The 21096-nt window shown below is 46.1% G+C and overlaps 1 protein-coding gene across 7 annotated transcripts in view; it reads right to left on the bottom strand.

Annotated features, from left to right (window-relative positions):
• NFATC2 (nuclear factor of activated T cells 2) overlaps positions 1–21096 on the bottom strand; it is a 103704-nt gene that overhangs the window by 69917 nt on the left and 12691 nt on the right. For 4 of the 7 annotated variants that reach the window (XM_072879232.1, XM_072879234.1, XM_072879231.1 and 1 more), the window contains exons 2-3: positions 15649–16675; positions 14101–14269 (exon numbers count right to left, since the gene is read on the bottom strand). In XM_072879232.1, coding sequence (XP_072735333.1) covers positions 14101–14269; positions 15649–16675 — 1196 coding nt within the window. The remainder of the gene's footprint in view (positions 1–14100; positions 14270–15648; positions 16676–21096) is intronic. The other 3 variants (XM_072879235.1, XM_072879237.1, XM_072879236.1) reach the window with 1 other exon arrangement.

Raw genomic sequence — 21096 nt, 5'->3', positions numbered from 1 at the left:
TGTATACATACTTAAAGAAGAGAGGAATTGATTGCCTGTTCATATGGCAAAGTTTGTATCATCTGCTGGACGAGAGGGTATAAAACACGTAGTAAAAGGCCTTCTGGTCCTCCACAGGACCATATTTTAAACCAATTGTTGGATCAGTGGAAGAAAGTAACATAATTATTTGGTAATTTATGGCATTATGGCAATGCTTTGGGATGACATCACTGTAAAATCAAAATAGCATTATAAAATGCAAATACAAAGAGAAAAATATATGTAAAAGGGTCAAGTATCCCCGTTTAAAAGGCTGTGTCCTTATCTTGAGTTAATTGATCACGTTTCAAAGGATAATATAGGTGATCATTTACCATAAGCATTTCCATCTACCTTTCACTTGCTAAGAACACATCAGGATGACTTAGGAGCAAAAAAATGAAGATGGACAACCCACAGAAATGCTCCAGGAACTTTAAAATCAGAGTTTTACACCCAGCTGTGCCACCAATTTACTACATAGCTTCGGTCACGTCATATAACCTCTCTGTTTATCTGTAACAGCGGAACAGTGATGCTAACCCTACTTTGCAAGGACAGAAAGGAGTTAATATTTTGTGCTGCATTTTTATGTAGAAAAAGTCGTCGTGAGCTAGAATGAAAGAACACATTAAAGCTATGTTTCAAATATATGTCTCTCCTCAAAAATGAACTACAAGAGACCATTACTCTCAATAAACACTCACCTCCACTATGCTAGGCAGCTGCTTTAGTATTTAACTGTAACACTGCTCTTTTCTTTGGCGGAGCAAAGAAGGAGTAAAAGTGACCCTTAAAGAACCTACAGAGAAGTGAAGACTTAAAACATTTTTTTAAATAATAACTTTGAAATTCATTTTTTCCTCCCTTAGCAGCACCCAAGCCGCTCAAAAGTCTCTGTTTTTCAGTCCTACTCTTCTGCTCATCACGCGGGAAGGGAGACGGCAGCTCGCCCTGCGGCTGCCCGAGGGGAAGGCGCAATGCCCTGCCACGGGAGCTTCGGCAGAGACCAGGACAGAGGAGCAGCCCCGCGCCAAGGTGTTCCCTTACTCTTCTTTCCGTGAAGAAAACAAAATCATCTGGATTTCAGTTTCAAGAGAGTGAGACTTGAGAAAGATTTATGAATACGGAACTCTGGAAGGAAATATTTTTGTGTATTATAAGGTGACCTATTCACAATAAAACTCCCCCAAACTGTATACAGATCGAGCTGGAAAAAACCCAACTCCTTTGAGTCACATTTGCCACAAGGGGAAAGAGAAGCCAGACATGATGTGTACCTTTCCATATTCTATTTTGGGATTTTAAGCTCCTATTTCTTTCAGTTGAAAGATTTTTCTTAAACTTTGCTTTTGCATAACTCTTATAATATTAACATAGCCAGACATGGGCTGGTCTGTGACGTGAGGAAATGCAAAGCACTTTGGCAGATAAACAAATAACATCATTCAGAAAACAAGGAGACTTTTCTTGTTTGGTTTGCTGCTATGATTGGGTTTCTAAACAAAATGGAAATGTGTGGCATGATTAAAATCATCGGCTCATCTCTGCATAAATAAAATTCATTCGTTCTGCACTCCATCCGTGGATCAATACCAGTCAAATTTGGGAGAGGGGGGTATTTAAGTGCCATTTTTGGGAAGGCACGTGTGTAATTCTGCACGCAAAAAGTGCCTTTAGCTGCTGAGTATCGGCAGCCCAGTTACCCGCCTGAACACAATTCCTGTGACAGTACCAGCAACCGCAGCCATCGAGACCACACATTAGGCATATGAAACAACACCTTTTTTTCCTGCACTATTTCAAAACTCAGGTCTTCTTACAAACTGAGCCCCCAGATCCAAATGTACAAGCACTTAAAGCGGGAGTTTGAAATTCAAATCTAAATCAGTCCCTACCCCAGTGTTCAGACAAACCAAACGCTGCATCTGTGCAGTTGACATTGCCTCTGGCTGTGGAGATTTAAAAACACAGGTTCACCTTTGCTGTGCTGCATGAATAGCAAATCTCTTTGCACAAGTGAAGCCTGCAACACTGCTTAGTTATGCTGTCTGGTAACCAAGTGATCAACTGAGAGCAGAGTCAGAAAGAAATCCAGTTCCTTAAAGATTCTGTAGGTGGTCACCTATAGATACAACATATGGATATACAGAGGGAATTTAGTAAAACCTTGGGAATTTAGATCTTTAAATCTTGGACATGTTTACTTGAGTTTAAATATTATTATATTTTATACAGACTTATATTATTAGCAAGAAGGAGGAGGATTCCCAGGAGATAAGTATGATAACTTTTTTATTCTTAAATGGGGAAGCCAGGGCAGAGAGGTGCAGTGATTTGCTGGGTCCTGCAGGGGACGAGCAGCCAAAGTGCAGTGAGAAACCCGAGGTCCCCATCCCCCTGCGCTCTGCCTTGCTGCAGGGGTTGCCAACCTCGTTCTGCAAATGGCACAAACATGTGGTAACACCGCTCACAGACCGCAGCACCTCGGTTTCCACTAGCATTGCAAGCTTCTGCCTTTGCCCTTTTAATTGATGGGTTTCAGAGCCAAATTTTCTTGGGGATTTCTAGTTTGTGTATTGCACATCTGAAAGTCTGCATGCAAACAGTGATGGGCTTTGCGAGACAAAAGCAGGAGCACCTGCAAATCTTACGGGCACCTTTGAAGAGCCCCAGCGAGAACCTTGCCCTGTGCGATACAGATGCCGATTGCCTTAGAGAGTAGAAGGGAATAATTTGTTTTCCATTCATCCCAACAGAGCTTTGCTTGTCAGGAATTTAGGTCTTTCTCCCCTGGGAAGTATAAAGCTGCATCTTTAAAGCTGATTGCACACATCTTCCTGTCTAGACAACGCAAGCTACTGCCAGAAGGAAAGTATAAAATTGGGGAATGAATTCACTAGTCTTGGTGATTTTATTTGCTTGAAAGTAATCATCTCTCTTGCTTGTTTTAGCTCACTGTAACATGAGGCTTAGTCCATTAACCGCTGCATATTACTTGCTATCTCCCTGTGGAAGTCACTCCAGCTTCCCCCTGAACGGGGTGTGCATGTGTGTGGTCAGCTTTGAGAACAGTGCCGGAATGATTCAGATAGACCATCCCCGGCTGGTAGTGAAAAGTGGGAAAACAGAGCTCGACTGGCAACATTTAATTAGAAGCAAATACAAAGCCGCGTGAGAAATCGCTTCCTCCTACTGCTTCCCTTTTCCTGCTGTACACAAGAAGATAAGAAAGCACTGAACGGCTTGCCAGGAGCGGCACGTGGTTGCGGCACCGGCTGCCCTAGGATGGAGCCCCAGCTCGCCCAACTCCCACCTTCCTCTAGAAACAGCGAGGGGCTGCAGAGTTAAAGCTGTCTCTCAAAGCTTTTGACACCACAAACGATTCCCCTGCCCAAACTCTTCATCAGGCCCGAGGCGGGTTTCCGTGCCAGCAAGCATTTTCGGGCACTCTGCAGTGGACAAGAGGAAGATGTGCTGCTTGTCGGAAGAGCCCCTGCTTGGCACAGCGTTACTGTCGCACCTATTCAGCTCCCTTCCTGGTGGAAGGAACTTTGCATCTTGGATTTGATCATTAATTCTCATCATTATTACCCTTTGACTACAACAATTTCAAGGATTTTTTGGAGGGTTTTTACTCAACAATACTCCTACCAAGACAGAAAATTTCACTGTATTGTCTCGGAGAGAGTGGCATATCAATAGCTGTCGGTAATTAAGACAAAGACCTCATCCAGACACCGTATCGTGTAGCGGCTTGCCTGCCTGCTTCAGTTAGAGCTGACATTGAGCAACAAAGTTGAATCTTGTCACATGTTTTTGTTCAATTTAATGTACTTGGGACATAGCAAAAGAATGCAAACCAGAAGGAAATCTCTGCCTTGGTTCTTTTTGCTCCTTACCAAAGCAGTCTAAAAAGGCCTCCAAAGATAATCCTGTGAACATCTGATTCTGCTAAATGATGAGTTTTTATTATACTCAATTTTAAGTGTTTCTTATTTTGGTGACAATTTTGTCAAAATTCCAAGGACTGAATCTCATTTGCTCTGCTGCTCCTTACAGTAAATGACAACCAGACTCCCAGTGTCTAACTAGGATTTTTGCTTTCACATGGGGTTAAAATACAGGTCTGGGACAGAGACAGCAGCTCTTGGGAGAAAGCAGTTGGGGGGGTTTGTTCCTGACTGTCCTGACACTGACCTTACATTGCAATGTAAGCAAGTTGTTTCCTCTCTGTGCCTCAGTTTCCCTACCCCTATGAAGAGCTGATCCTGTTTTTGAGACACTTTGACTATGTCGGCTGAAAGTTTAAAAGAAGAGGCACTACACATCTGCCTACTGCGCATGTACAGATATGGGGATTTGGAGATCAGATTTTCATAGCTGGGTGAAGATATGAATTTTTTGCTACTAAGAAAGCCAGCTGTGTAATTAAAGAGCTTCCGTGCACATTCATGACAAAAGATTTAAACTTCCGCCAGCACGACAAAACTCTCTGCCACAAGTAAATCAGAGGGTGCGAATCTGCTGATTTCGATAGAATCGCACTGAGAGAGTTTCTCGGCACAGGGCTCTGCCACCAGTTAGCAAAGTCGTTCCCTCGCCAGCTGTTGGAGGCACTGTGGGAACTGGCCTCAGCCCAGCTGGAGCAGAATGGAGGGTGGCAAGCAGAGCTGCTTTCTTATCACCTAACCTTGCAGCTTCCTCTGCCACAGGCAGTTCATCCTTCCCGCAGACAGGCAAGGCAGCGATGCTTCAGGTGCAGCCCCGGGAGCATCACGCTGTGCAACCGAGATGTGGCACAAAGCTTGAGAGCAACCGTGCTGAGAAGGGGGAAGGTGGGACAGGGGTAGCAGCAAGAGCATCTTGGAGTTACTCAGTTCGGCCTGAGATGATTGATTTGACTGCATTGAACCAAATACCCAGAGCTCAGCCCTCTGCCAGGGCTTAGTGCTGGGCCTCCTGTGAGGCAGATTTGGGGTCCAGGAGCCATACCATGGCCTTTGCTCAGGCACTGGCTATTTGACTGAATGTCAGCCAGATTTTGGAAAGGATCTTGGCCAAAAAGCATTTTTTGGGGGAAAAAAAAAGAAAGGGGAAAAAAAAAGAAGAAATAAAAGCAAGCCCCAGGAGCCTCTCTCCTCCCCTATTTTTTTCTCATGATGAAGCTCACAACAGGAGGCATGCTCAGAGAGAGAATAACTCAGGTCCGCTGGAAGCATCGGGGTTTCAACAGTTGTTTCAGAATGAAATAGAGACCCTAGAAAATTTTCACCGAGCAGCAGCAGGCAGGAGGAGCCCAGTCTCTCTCCCCCAAACAGCCCTTAGCCCAGCGAGCACAATGCTCCCCCGGACACGGGAGACCCAGGTGCGAGTACTCGCTTGGCGCGAGGCTCTTCCAATTAAATAGACATTGGTCTTGAGAGAGGAAGGGAGGAACTAGAGGCTTAGCTGGATGGTGAAGCCCGTGAACAGCGAGCTCAGATGTGAGTTTACAGGATGCTATCCACCCTGCAAGAACTTCTCCTGTGGACACCTGAGCATGCCCTGAACAGGATGAGTTACGTAGGCGTTACTGCTGTGCTGGAAGTGTCCACATTCATGGCAAACAGCCATAAATTTGAACTCTGGTTTACTGCACACTGACTCCCCCATGTACAGTCCTGCAGGGAGATCACACATGAAAGAGTAGCCTAAATCTTGCATCTGCCTAATCCAGGCATATTTCTAATCCAAGGAATAACCCAGGCTGCCTGCATCTCACAGGCGTCACTCTCAAACCGGTTGGTATACTCTCCTTCCCCTCACCTCTGCCAAAATTATGTTCCATCAAAAGCAATGTATTTTTAATTGGGCTCAAAAGTTTCAGTGAGAACTTTTCATTCATTTTTAACTCAAAGCAGGTTGGCCCATGGGAGTATCCCCCAGCTCCCTCGAGGTACAGGGTTCACTGATCATCTGCCCTGCACCTCTGCACCCCAGCTGCATCCCAACTGTACCATGGAGCGATCCTGCCTGTCCTTCTCTTAGGGGCAAGCTGCACTCGCTCAGCCATAACATCTGGGTGACAGCTTCCCTTTCACACGGGGGGATGCAGACCCAGTTTAAAGACTTTAAGTTGCATCCTCTGTTGCTTATCTCTGGTTAAATTCTCCCAGTAGCTAATTATCCTCACTGTTATCCAGCAGTTCTCTTCTTGCATCAGTTAAGAGAAAGCATATAGGTCAGCTCTTCCTCTAATCTTGGTTTATTAGCTATCATATTTGATATTCCCTGTTTTTCAGTCCAGTCTCACATCTAAACAAAAGCAAATTTCAGGCTCGTGCCTGTTTTCCTACACTACTTTTGATTTATCTAGCAATTTCATTTCCTCAATGGCTCCACTGAGCTTTCAGATAGATGGATCGCAAGGTACAGCCGCACTACCAGTATGCTAGCAGTGCAGTGCGAATGGTACTGACTGACCTGCCCTTGCATTTGATGGGATATTAGTTTTGAAGAGGATTTCCCAGATGTACCTAAAATCTGCGTTTTCAGAATTGCACGTCTATCCCTGCAACAACACATGTAACCACAACAAATATATCCACGACCCAACAGCTCAAAGCTCAAGAGGCACCTACAATCATCACAGTTGTGCAAACAAGCCCAGTAGTCCTGCAGGTAAATCAGGCATGAAACATGCAGGCAATCTGCCATACGCTGTTCTCGACTTGGGGGCAGAAATCCCTGCAAGAGCCAAAAGCCGCCGAGAGCCTGCGCAAGGCTCCCGCTCGCTAGAAAAGGGAAGTGAAGGCCACAGGAATGGTACAAAGATGTTGCACAGCACGAGTCCAGCACAGCCTGCCCACATGCAGGGCTTCATCCCGGACCTCGGACTTCCCCTTCGCTGAACAGGGGGAGTTGGGAAGATGGGCAGAAAAGGACAAACTCAACTCCTCCGACATGCCCTCAACAGTAAATCTTCCTGGGCAGGCTGGTTTGGGTTTCAGCAGGAGCACGTCTCCAACCTAGCCCTACTTGTGAGAGTGTGAATCACGGTATCAAACTGTGATTTGGTTTTGAGTTTCCATCAAAGATTCTGGTTTCACTAATACGCAGAGGAATTAATTGAATGTTAGAAGTCACATACAGTTAAAAATCAGGGCCCCATGGGAGGCCTAGGCTAGAAAACAATGTCGCCTTTGACTTAGAAACCACAAGAAAACACATACGCAAAATTCAAATATAAAAGGAAAGTGGAACATACGTTTGTTATTGTAAAGCAGCTCCTGTGTGCTCCATTAACTACTCTACCATTCCAACTTCTTTTTAATTTAAAAGGGGGGGGGGGGGGCAGTGAAAATCATCACAATTTTAAAAGTTAAAACCCAGGGGAAGGTTGGGTCAGCTGTGCTGAACAAGAGCCCCCCTCCGTACAGCTTTCCTGCATTAAAGAGGAGAAGCGAGGAGGAGACCAGCACATGCAGGTGTGTGATGGGTCAGGGGTACCCTGTGCCCTCCACTGCCCTCCATTTGTAGACCTGGTCTATTTTTGGATGTTGTACTAAGTTAACGAGTTGGGGAATGTATTTAATTTTTACCATTACAATCAAGCCAGTAAAGGAGATGTAATTATGGCTGTAGGATGATAGCTCATAGCAGATTTACCCCCTCCCCTTTGCCTCTGAAATTAAGCCCACAGGGGGACATCCTTTCCCGTGTTGCCTGCTGCCAGCTGAAGGCTGACTTGTGCCCTTCACTTGCCCGTTACTGCCATGCTGGAGGTTACTCCTCCTGAACCTCCATTACAGGAACTGGCAGCAGCTTTTGATGTCGTGCGTGCCAAGAACAGAAGAGACTGAAGACGTTGGCGATGTCCAAGACATCGGCATTGGCAGGGCTTTTGCTAAATAAATATAACTCCCAGGTGATTTTGGGATAGCGGCAGCAGGCAGGGACTCAAGTCTCAGTCGACTTGAGATTTCTCCTCCTCCTGCTGCGGGGAGAGATGGGGAAGGAGGAGTCCCTGATGCTCTGACTTGAAGGAGATATTCCCTCCTCTCTCCCAGCCCAGTCTAACCCACTGCGTTTGACTAAACGAAGACCCCAGAATTCAGCAGCAGCCGAGGCAGGTCGCGGGGATGTCGCCTTCCTGTCTGCAGGGGACCGGGGCTCTGGCGCGGGCAGAGAAAGCTGCCGCCCATCAGTGCACGGCGGCTGGGGAGCCTGTGCGAAGCCACAGGCTGAGCCCTGCCGGCGGCCGAGGGCCCGAGAGCTGGGCTCCCGCTTCCTGGGGAAGTGCCCAAACCGTCGAGGTGTTAAAGGTGGGTGGCAGCGGCCCCACCAGCCGCTCCAGCCACCGAGACTGCTCTCTGCAAAGGTCCCGAACAGTGCTTGCCCCGGACCCAGGCTCAGCCGGCTCAGTGCCCGTCTGCCCAAGCAGCTGAAACCTCTGGCTGCAGGAAAGTGCAGACTTTCTGGCTGAAGAGTGAGTCTGAACGCCCCCGAGTCGGGGACCACTGATGCAGGGTGTGCTCTGGGCAAGGTGCTGCCTTGCAAAACTGGGGCCTGAGTGACCAATGTCCTCAGCTGCTTTTGAACCCTGCAGCCTCAGGGTGTGCTGAACGGATTCGATTATCTGACACAAGCAGTGGAAAAAAGCAGGTTTGTTGATGAAGAACTGAGTTAATAATGCGGTGGAAGTGAGAGAAACAAAGTGAGACATGCAAATGAGTTACTGATTACTTATGGGCTGCTTTTCATTCAGAAGTATTTGAGCCTTTTGTAAAGATAAATTAGACAGGCAATACATCAGGGGAAGGATTTGCTAAGATGGCAATAAAAAAAACCCAAAATGCCAGAGTTAGGCACACTCCTTTGAGAAAATGACTACAAATTACTATGCTGAAGAGCCATGTAAAAAACCAGGTTCCCCAAGGATTGTTTACAGCAAGGTAAGTCCACAACACACAGATGCTTGGGGAGAAAAATAGAACTAATAACCAAAAAAAAAGAAGGAAAAAGGCTTATATTTACTCTTTGACCCCAAGACTAAGCTGAGTTCTCATAAACAGATTTTTAACAAAATAATATACCTCAGCCTCTCTACAGTCCATGGCAGATGCACATCTGAAATTGATGCCCCGTGTCACTGCTCTCAATTCTATGAGGTGAATGCAGCAGTAAATCACCTGTTTATCTAGCACCGATTACCTCCAAGGACCCCAGAGGACTGCAGAATGTGGGAAGATTATGATGTGAAATAGGTTTGTCTCATTTATACCCATGGGCTGCAACACGGGTAAATGCAACCACTTCTAATGAAACAAATACAGATCAGCTATCCACATAGAGAATATGTGGACAATAGTTTACATAAATCACCTGATCATCTTCCCTAAAAGTTTTTCCTTTCCCTTCTGCTTCCCTTGAAAGAAGGACAAGGGCTCTGCTTAGAACTCCCTGAAATATCACACAATCATGCAAAATATCATTTCCATCTTGAAAAAAAAATCTGGCTTCATGCAAAGCAGTAGGACAAAACCAGAACCACTAAGTTTAATGAATATCTTCAAAATAATATTTTTATGGCTTTTAAGAGATCATAGACTCTGCTTGATCATGGGGTGAAGCTCATCCAAACCCAGCCTTTGCTACTGAAAAGGCCTTTCCTTCTCATCACTGCCTTAAACAGTTCAAAGACAGGACAACCTTTGCTGAAGAACTGAAAATCTGTCTCCTCCTGAAGCAGAGAGGTTCTTATTGCCACTGTGGACAGTAGGTGAAAGACACCTATGCCAGCATCCAGTGCTACCACATGCCCTGTTTCCCCTTGACAACAGGATAGCGAGCAATGCCAACAACCCAAAATATTGAATTTCCTCTAAGAGGTGGGAGTTCCTAGAAGGATTATTGAAAACAATGCTGGGAGAGATCTCAAGGAATCACCTAGTTCATCTCTCCTGTCCCAAGTAGAATTCAAATATATCCACATCCTTCCTAGCAGATGTTTGCCTAAAAGCATGCAAAGATGGAGATTTTTACCCCTCTAGGCAGGGCATGCTGCCGCGGGGTGAACTTGGACAGAGCTACGTTTGTGTTTGGATGGCCACTTCTATCCCAATCACATCCATAAGCTCTTTGCACGGAAGCAGTCACTGCCTTTCCTAATGGACAGTCTCTTCCAAAGCCTTGACTGGAGCAGTTGGGTACAAATAAGCAGTTGTCCCTCAACATCAGTAACAAAGAGTTGGAAAAGAGGAAAACAATCATGCCTACCCCTCGTCTGCAGTCTCAGCAACCTGATGGACCTGCAAGACAGTAGGTGCATGCAAACTTCAGCTTTGTCCTTGCCACACAGGATTTCCTCACTGTCCTCAGTGACTTAACATCGAGGTTATACTCACACTGGCATTCAACTTACATCCCTAAAATAGAAGCCCGAGTTTCTCTATAGTTAATAGCAAGCTGCAGTTTCCTCCCAAGAGTGACTCAGAACACCTAAACTGGGAGCCTACGCTTCTCCGTGTCTAGATGGTCTCTGAAGTTAGATGGTGTGAACATTACATGAGATGCATGGCTTCTCTCTTCCTCCCCCAGGCAAACAAAGTAAATGCCTTCTTCCACGTGGCCCATCTAGCCAGAGGTTTTGATTAACCAGACTCTTCTCCTGCCATACTTGGAGTGCACAACTGGTGCAGAGTCTTGTGCACGAACTCTCAGGGCTAGACACGTGAAGAAGAGGAAGCAGAATCAGAAAGATAAACCACAAGATAAGGCCTGGAGGATATGAGATCTGCTGGTCTGTAGCTTCAGAGCACCCAAAAGAAGAAACTTGCATGCAAAATGCAGTTTTAAAAAAATAAATATTTCAGGCCAACACCATGCTGCGAAAACTAGCCAACACCTCTTCGTCCAGAAGGTTCAGGTGGACAATTAGTCACATGGAGGGTTAATTTAATGGGAAATTAGAAAATTCAGAAAAAAATGTAAAACCACATTATATTTTAGAAAAGGTAATCAAAATAGTGGAATAGCAGTCTATCGAAAGTGTTTGTAAAATGTACAGGACATAAATGAGACATTCAGCCTCAGTATAAATCCCACCGCTTTGGTGGGCCACTCCCACTCAGGGCAAGCTTGGCTTCTCAGTATTTAAGTCCAAGTGTTTGAGAGACAGCACTGGATTCAGAAAAGTTGCTATGGAGGGGTCCTAGTGCTCCAGAAAAATCCCAAGGGCGGTGCGTTCCAGTCTGTCATTTGAAAAGTGCTGTGGGTCCCCAGCGCCAGGTCTGCAGCCGGCAGGAAAACCCCAGCCCTGTCACCCCTGGGTCAACACTGCCATTCCTGCTGTGGGGCCAAACACAGATAGCACTTGTTGAAAACTAATTTAATTTAATTTCCTTACAACCAGTTGCCTTTAACTCATGCAAACTTTCCTCAACACAGCATCTACCTTTTAAAAATCTCTCCTGTTTCATTTTCTCTGTTTCTGTACTGTTTGCATCTGACAAGAACACGAAAGTTAAAATTCACTGAGGGGAAAAAAGAAAAAAAAAAACAAAAAAACTTTGAAGACAAATAACTTATGACATGAAAGCTTTGGATTTTACTAGCCTTCCCAAGTTTCAGTTGTCATAAACCATACAGGTGCAACTATCTCATTGCTCTGCACCCATATGAACCTTGTTATGTTAAAGTGAACGCAAACCCAACAAATACTTCCAGGTTTATAAAGAAACTGTCCATATTTTCCCCATATGCAGGCACAGCTGTGCAAAGGCACATCTGCTTGGGAAACTACCATGGATCTTTGAATTTATAGTTTAAGCCTGATGGCAAATTATGATAAAACTAGGAATATCAGTTCCTGTCTCCAACAGAAAATATAAATCCCTCTTTGATTGATATTGATTACAGGAAGGAAACAAAGCACTTATATTTCCTCATGTCACGAGAAACTCCTTCATTGCAATAAACATCCGGTTGATAGGAATATCTTGGGATGGTAAATGATACTATATTTGTAAGCAAACTGAGAAAAGAGCAAGTGCTGATTGGCCATATAGTTCATACATCCATGTAGCTTCAAACACACCACAGCAGGCTGTGAGTTTGTCAGACTCATAAACTAAAAAGATTGCATATATTAAGGTATGTCAAATGTGATTGCTTTTTATTATTACCCTGCACCCTTTACTCAAATATCCAGTCCATACATGTAAGTCCAGCTCAACCGAAGTAAACAAATGCATTGATTTAACAATTTATGGCTTGATTTTAAAAGGGGCTGAGCCTGCAGGGGAATATCCAACATATGTTTGAAGTTAAGCACAAGCCAACCCAGTGAAATTAGCGGTATTGATCACATGCTTAAAATCAAGCATAAACTTCAACATTTTCCTGGTTCATGCTTGCCATAGCAAGTCCTGAGTGCGACAGGAACACCTGTAGGATGCACCCCAACTTTGTCTAGCGAAAGCTGTAGCTGTGGCTGCTCCGTGCAGTTGCCGTGCCTCATTACCAGCAATATCACCTTGACACCTTGCAACCCCCACCAAAAGCCTGGCTTTCCTTCCTGAATGGTGCTGGCTGAAACTGGGAGGAAATCAGTGAGAAGACTGAAGTGGCCCCGAATGGCTCCAGTGCAGCTACTCAGCCGTTATTTTACATTAACCTTTGAAAAGTGAAGGAAAAGCCTTTCACCCTCCACAACAGAATAAGGGTTCAGCTCATCCACCTTCCAGGTCAGCAAGGGGCCAAATTTTGTTACCTCCATCACTGTCAGCTTGGATTTCATTCACTGATTTCAGCAGGGTGACTTCCCGTCTCACAAGCACAGCTAGGACCAGAACTGGACTCTCTAGAGCAACAGAAATGATCCCTCAAAATATAAAATTTTGTTTCTCTAGTGACATCAGCCCAAATCATAGGGGAGCTCCTGCCTAAACTCATTCACCCTTTCTCTGTAAAATTACAAAGCCGATAAACATGTCCCCTCTATATCTACAGCTTTATAGAGGCCAAACTTTTTCTTGAAATCGTCCCCACTGCTATGTAATTATCTTGCTCTGCTGTCTCCTTATCACACGGCTACTACAGCTAGTACTGGTTTCCCGTGGTGGTGTCCATCCAGGACAAAAAGAAGGCAGCGTTACCACAGATGATAAGCAGAACCTCGTGCAAGGTGGGACACGGCATCAGCAAGTTACATATAAACCAGGCACTAGATTGAAATGGATGTACTGAGTGCTTCAATTACACACGGGTAAAATTCTCTGAGCTAAATTTAAACGGGCTTAAAATTAGAAGTTCTACCACGTAACCAGAGGACAGAAAAAAGAGAGTAAAATTGCTAAGGAAAAAGCAAATGCATGAAAGACATTTTTAGCAAAAGGCAGCTGTTAACTCTGGGGAAACTCCAGTTTAACATCCATCGAGGTTAACAAAGGTTGCTTTGCCTTTCTTTAAACTTCAAGTGAATGTGTAGGAGTCGTGTACAGTTTGGCTGCACGGAGCGGCCAGGCGCCGAGGTTAGATACAGCCAGAAGCACAGGTACCAGCTCTGCCACATGGACTTGCTCTGCGGGAGCATGGCTCCAAAGCCCTCCCTCACCGCTGGCAGGAGGACGTGGTGCTGCAGATCCAACGCGATCTGCTAGTTATTTTAAATCTGAGTTTGGTAGGTCACTGAGCTACACTGAGATTGAAAGCCAGGCTTGATGTTTGTACATTCTGAACCTCACAAAAAGCCCTAGCTGACACAGACGAGTCTGTTCTCAAGATAAAACAGGCTCAGCTGGAATTCAGGACAGCTGGACATCTTCTGATGGAGCTGGGTCACAGGAGGGTTAACATATAGCCCAGAAAAGGTGGCAAATATTTTGCCTAAGTTTCTGAGCTTTCACAAGCTAATCCAAACCAACTTTACAAAACTCTAGGACTTCACCACAGTTCAACTTCAGACACTTTATGCACATCTACAAGCACACCCAGGTTCACATGGTCCTCCTCTTTCAGGGTCAGCCCCCAGCACGACTTTAAAAAATGAACTCATCCCCCACTTTTCCTCGACAGAGCTGTTCTCCAGTCCCTTACCTGGACAACGGGGTGGCCTCCAGTCGGCGCCTTGACGGCCCCTCGGCTTCCCTCCGTCTCGTAGTGCGCCCGGTGGTGCGGCTTCGGCTGTACCTCGATCCGCAGCTCGTAGGAGCCAGACTGGCTGGAGAGCGGCCACTCGAGGGGCGGGAGCGACTGGACGGGCAAACTGGGCAGAGAGAGACCACACCAGCTGAAACTCTTTAGCACTTTGTTTCTCAAAGCCCTGATCCTTTTTTCCTCTATGTACCCCACTGGGGCTGCTCTCACTGAAACATTTAGGAGTCTGCTATTAATTGCAATGAGAATAAGCTGTCCTGCTCACGTTTGATTACAAACTCTGCTGAACTTCAGGATGAACACCATAATTTCTGTGGGCCCATCTCCTTGCAGAAGAGAATAGAATATTTCTACTTCTTAAACAGAAATATCTGTAGCAGTTATATTTTTTCAAAGATCCCCCTCTTTTATCTAGCTTTTGCTGTGCATCTTAAACTTTGATCACAGAACATATATTGTGAAATATTAACTCCATTTACCATTACTTACCAGTTGCGTAAATTAATAATATTTATAATTTCCATAAATACTAAAATGCACACAAATAAAATGCTAAATATTTTTACCTGATACTAGTTTTCCTGTTATCAAAATACACAAGGGTTTATAACATGAAATCAATACACTGAAATGTACAACTAGAGCTTGCACTGGATTTTAAACAACTCTTATTTTGTTAGTACAAACTGCTGCCAGGACCCATCCAACAAGCCAAGGCAAGTCACAGCCCCTGTTCTCTCACTCGCAATTTGCGTTTAGCAGGTCGGGAGCAGCAGGGGATAACGTCAGCGTGGGGACAACCTTGCTGCCGAGCGGGATGGCAGGGCTGACAGGGTGCCAGTGGTGACTGCAAGTGGAGTCACACATTTGGCAGCCTCCATCCTGGCAGATACGCACCGCTCAGGGTCCAGACCTGCGTGCCGCCAGCGCCAGACAATGGAGGGAGTTGATGAGGGTAGCGCCAACGACTGAGATTTGGGTTAAACGACAATTAACAAATTAACAACCAACAATAAGTCACTTGGGGTTGACCAAATGCTCAGACTGACTTGGAGCAGCGTGCTCTATTTTGAATCAGGAAATATTTAAAGCATTTTCATCCTTGACGGAAATTTGTAAGTGAGACATTCCCTGAATTTAGAAGGGCAATCAAACCATTTTCTTTAAAAGCAGCAGGATGGAACGAGAGTGTTTAGCCTTTGTCAAAGGCTGTTTGCAATCTGCTTTTTAGACAAATAATTTGGAAAATTGAATTTGTCATATGCTGTCCTACCAATGAACCACTTTGATGATGTTTCTTCCAAACCCGGATTTTTTCACCTCTCGGAATCATAATGGATTGTGCTCCCATTAACCAGTGCTGTCCCTGAGCACTTAGCTCTGGTCTGCAGCAGGATCTGCCCAAGGAAACACTCCCTAGGGATCACTATGCATGACAGAGGGCATCGCACCATGAGAAAACTCACAAGCACAAGAAGCATTACATACCTGCAGATAGGTATTGCAGGCACTAGTTGCTTTGTCCAGGATGGAGGTACCAACAAAATTGATTCTGGGGCTGAGTTTCTCCTGTCCTCCTGCTCACAAGGCCCATGGAAGTCAACAGTCTGAAAGACGTGACATGGAATGCTGTTTTTGTGGGAAGGCATTGATGAAGGATCAGGGCTGGTTTTCCAAATTTTCGTGGGAACACCACAGGAAGGATCCGTAGGAAGGCTGTTCATAGCATCCATGGAAAGAGAAGCGCTGGGCAACTGCGTGTAAGTAACTGAAGAGTTGTCTTCTCTCAAGGGGATGCGAGGAGAGGATTGTGGAGAGGGGGTCCTTGACTGTCGTGGAGAAGTGGAAGGCAGCTGAGTATTGTAGAGCTCAGTGCAAGAGTACCTCCGTTTTGCACCTGGTGATGAAGACCTTGAGTTGGGACAGGGTGATGGTGAATGTCGTCCCAAGCAGGTTTCCTCCGTGATGCTTGTTCGTGGTGACATTATTGGAGAGGTTCTAGGAGAATAATGAGTATGGATGTTTTGAAACTGTGGACAAAGGTCATCACTAGGACCATTATTTGGTGAAACACATGGTGACGTGCAAGGAGATACATTTGTCTCTGAAATGAAACTTGCAGAGGAGCCGCTACTAGCTGGGCTCAAACACAGTGGTTCTCTGTAGCCCTCAAAGCCAGGGACAGGCAGGGTAACCCTTGGGCTAGTGGTAGCTGAGTTTGACTGATGTTCTACCAAAAGAACATCTGTGTCTCTGCTGCGGAAGGGACCCCCTGAATGAATCAGTTCATGATATGGAGTAATTTCAATCCTAGGGCTCGGAGCAGAGGCCCCTGCAGCGTTGGCAGGGTGTGTAGGTGTTGTCCCTATGCTATCTGGCTGTCCATATCTGCCCATGGGATCTGCAGAAAGGCTAGAAAAAGGCAGGGGGCATGGCTTGAGGCCACAGTCCAAGACATCATGAGCGTATGTAACTCCAGAGGGTGGGCTGTTGGTTTTATGTGGAGTCGGTTCTTCTGGAAAAAGAAGGGTCTCTTTAAGACTATAAATATTATTACAGAAGCTGAGCAATCATGGATTTAAAAAAATGCATATTTATAAACTGATTGTGATCTGATATTAGGTAAATATTTGTTTAATTCTTTTTAACTGCAATTAGTGCTTGTGAAAAGTACTGGATTAACAGCCAGGGAAGCTCAAGTGCTCAGAGCAGATGCAGCATGAACAGAAGCACTGCAAACACCTCCACACCGCCCGGCCGGGCTCCCTCTACCTGAGCCCTGAGCTAGAGGGATCACCTGGAAGGGTCAGCGACACGTCAGCCTCTCCGCCCATTTCACTGCTGGCCTTCCTACTCTTTCTGCCAAATACACCCCTTAGCGCCAATTGGGGTGTTGTGACTTTGGTCAGCTTTTGTCAACCAGGAGCTGGACTGAGACCATCACGTCACAAAACCACTTCCAAACAGGTCTACGTAAAACCAAAAGGTTGAGGAACAGCTTTTGGTGAAGGGAGAAAAACCTCTCTCATACAGCAAAGTCCAGCCAGAAGAGGCTTCAGGAAACCAAAGCTGAGCTCAAGCTCTTAAATTAAACAGCCAGTTCTGTGTGATGATTTGTTTGGCTCCATATCATGTCAACAAGTTTTGGTGACAGGTTTCACATGAGAAAGCACCAGATGATCAGAAAACACATTCACAAATATTTGTTAGAAAAGAGAGAGAGAGATAGAAAGGATCCAGCCCCATGTTTACAAGCAATCACTTCCCAATTTCAGCTCAAGGAACGTTTTGGCCAGAGAGGGATTATAAAATACACAATAACAGGTAAGTGTTCAGTGCAACCCTCTCTCCTGGTGCAAAAAATCCTCAATTTTCAGAGATTCTCAGTCTTGCAAACTGTCCCCAGGTTGCAGAGTACAGGGATGCTTCTAGGCAATACAGAATTCCCACTGGCATCGCTGAGCCCAGTTCTGGTCTCGTCCCAGCACCCCATCGGGTGCTTAATGCCAGCAGCATCCGAGAGAGCAGAGTCATGCCAAGTATCCCCAGGACAGACTGCTCAATGTACATCAGCTCCTGCAGCTTCCCCAGCCTGGGAGCTGAATATTTGTCATTACACAAAAGCATGCAAAATTTTATCAGGATTTTTATATGTTTTTAAAGATTTAAATGTATCCAGCAGGAAATACCTGAAAAAGCTCCACAGTTTGAGATTCACACTATCTCCTCACCCTTGGGCACAGATCAGTATGTGTCATAGGCGAAGAGGGTTGCATTTAAATATTTAAATAACTGTTCCAGCATTTTCTCCAACTCCTACACTATATGAAGCAGCATTTCCCATGAGCAAATAATATTGTACATAAAGCCAGGTAGGAGCTGACTGTGCTTTCTGCAAAAGTAGCAAGAGATCATAGTGAAACTTTTGCACACAGAGAGATTGTGATTTAATTTCAGGGGTTTCTGTTCGTTTTCAGTTTTAAATGCTTCTTAGTGTAAAAGCAAAATCCTTCACTGATTTTTGACTACTACTTTTTGTGCTCAATGTTTTGCACAACCTGGACAAAACTCCACAAAAAGAAAAAATGTAGCAGGAACTGCTGAGCCTTTGTGTTTAGCGGGAAACCCCGACCAGCCGACCAAACAAACCAGCACACAGAAAGTCTATGTGACGGGATGGGAGATGACTGGGAGAGTCCAGCTTGCAGATTTCTTAAGGTTCCCTCTGGCTTTTAATCCCAGCACACAGCTGTTTTGGGGATGGGAAAACAGCAACGAGTAACTGAATTTTGAGCCGAACATATTTTTAGCGTCGTTGATCTCAGGTATCAGAGCTCTGGCATTCACAGGAATAGCGTGTCATTCACATCACTCAAACTCTGACGCATCAAGCCTAGATATTGATGCTACGATTCACTTTGAATAAAAATCATCACTCCTCCGGACTCAACAGAGCAACACACCCCTCTGCAGTCACACAAAACATCACTCCCACCACTTTCAGAAGAATCATTCCCGTTTAAGTTGATGCAAGAGAGCAAAATCAGCACCAAGCAGAGCGAGGCTTGACGCCAGGACTTGAGGCAGGATTCGTACAGTGATCAGCAATCGCAGAAAAGCTCTCCAGGCTGAACAGCTTCACATCAAGGAACAGGCGACAGTTTCAGTTCCCCATTCAACACACCTACAGTGAGAGCTGCCCCACCGTACACATTAAACTGTGTTATCTGGGCCAGATACACAGACAACAGGTAAAAAATTACAACTCCTCACAACACATGTTGAGCGGCAAAGCTGGCATGTATAGATGTGTGTTGAGGGGAAAGCAAACATGTATTTGTATGTGAATGTGTAATTTTTAAAGCCTTCTGAAAAACAAACACACACCACCACCCACACTTTCTGCCTATTAAAAATTGGGCTTTAGATAACCCAAGTTTTCTTTGCTTTTCTCTGAAATATTGTGTTTAAACAAGCGCTTTCATCCTTGGTATTCACCCTCCAAAAGTATCCATGTTCCAGATATTAATAACAACACTCACACACAACAACAAGCTGCAACATGCCCTTGCCTCCATATAGACTCTCGCAGAGCACTCCCCTGCAGTGCTTTATGGGCCGTGCAAACCGGGATTGCTCACCCAGCGCTCACAGGCAGCGAGCGAGGCAGGCGCCCTTTGCCAAGCAGACAACACCCACAGCCTTCCGTAGAGCAAAAATATTTAGTTTCCCCCCACATGGCAAATTATCAATAAAGCAGGCAGCAACACAGGAATGTGGGCAAGACTGCAGACAAGAAAACCTCGGCTCGTTTGAAGAGTGCCTGGGGAACCGCGCCAGGTAGAGATGCCCAGAGGCTGAGGCTGCGTCTCGGGCAGGAGAGAGGCTGCCGGCCCTGACTCATCGGCACGGCTTCGTCAGGACCCGGGGCTTGGGGGGTTTGGGGAGATCTCCTGACCGAGTCCCAGCCCTGCATAACTTCAGAGGTACAATGAAATCACTGTCCTGGGTGCTATTGCCCACGCCTGTGACTCCACGGTCTGTCACCATGGAAATGCCGGCGATGCTACGATGCTACCACGCAAGGCTCTGACCTCACCGGGGGAGGGAAGAGGGGCAGTTGGGTGAAGCAGCAAGTGCTGCCCTCCGGAAGTAAACAGCTCTTCCATCGAAATCAGGAGAAATTCTGCTTTTTGCTTCAGTAGGAGGGGACTGGCTACCCCGCTCCTGGCCAACTCGGCTAAGGCAGGCTGGGGTTTGGAATCCACTCGAGGAAGGGACAGACCGGAGCCAACATCCCAGCTTCCCCAGGCGAGCACCACAGGAGGTTCGTTTTGTAAACAATGTCAAGCTCCTGCCTTTGAGAGGGGCAGTGGGGGACGAGGAGAGGTTGCTCCCCAGCAGCCCAGCTGCTTTCTCTCTGCATTTGCACAGACCAGCAGGAACGTGGAGCAGTCCAGGGCACGGGAACGGCTCCAGGCAGATGGCCCCAGCAATACCCATGCTTCTTCCTGAGCTGCCAAGGTGAGCTTGGTTAGGGTGGCAAGATCTGAGGACAGCAAACCTGACGCTGCTGGCCCTCTGCCACACTGGAGATGGCAGGAAGCAGCCCTGCAGCCCACCAGCTGGGCTGCCCAAGGAGGTGAGAGGACATTGCACCCCCTTACAAGAGAATAATTATGTGACGGATCCACCTAGCAAAGGTGTTTTTCAATACCTGAAGCAGCTTTGAAACCTTTGTGCAGATGCCCCAGAGGTACAGCTTTGCACCCAAGGTTATGCCAGCTTCAAGGGTTCATCTGTCCCTGATTACCGCATCCCAGAACACAGACTGAAATACTCCCACAAAGGACTGTCCTCTCCACTGCTTTTCTGATGGACATCTCGGCAAGCAGTACAGCAGCTTCAGCACAGCTCCTCCGGCACCCCTCTGCATGTGCAGTTACAGTGCTTCCCACCTCCCTTCACTCGAGCATTTCCCAGCCTGAGATTTCACTGCTACGTCATCCTCTGATTCAGTACCAAAAGATCCTTCTTGTTTGAAAGGGGGTTAAAAGGAAGTGAGCTTCGCACTCAGACAACACTAGCACCTCCTCACGTTCTCAGTCACCTTTACTGTCAGACAACAGCCTACTCCCCTGTGTCACCCAAGCCTCACGACTAGGGAAGTCCTACCTCCGAGCCCCCTAGGATCCCACCCAAACTGCCTCCAAGCTGCCAGCTCTTATTTCCCCCTTTTTTCCATAGCCTTTACCCAGCCACTAGTTCACTATACCATCTCTCCTCTTCCCACAATAGGGAATGGAAGCAGGACTCTGCATCCTACCCTACTGTAAACAAATGGCAAACCAGCTCCTATAGACAGACTCATGAATGCTGCAGGCAGCTCCACCAACCATCTGGTGGCTGGGCAGCCTCCCCAGATACCTTCAGGAC

This window comes from Ciconia boyciana, chromosome 14 (genome assembly GCF_034638445.1).
Source record: "Ciconia boyciana chromosome 14, ASM3463844v1, whole genome shotgun sequence".
In the NCBI taxonomy this organism is placed as follows: domain Eukaryota; kingdom Metazoa; phylum Chordata; class Aves; order Ciconiiformes; family Ciconiidae; genus Ciconia; species Ciconia boyciana.
This window is presented reverse-complemented; position numbering and strand designations above follow the sequence as displayed.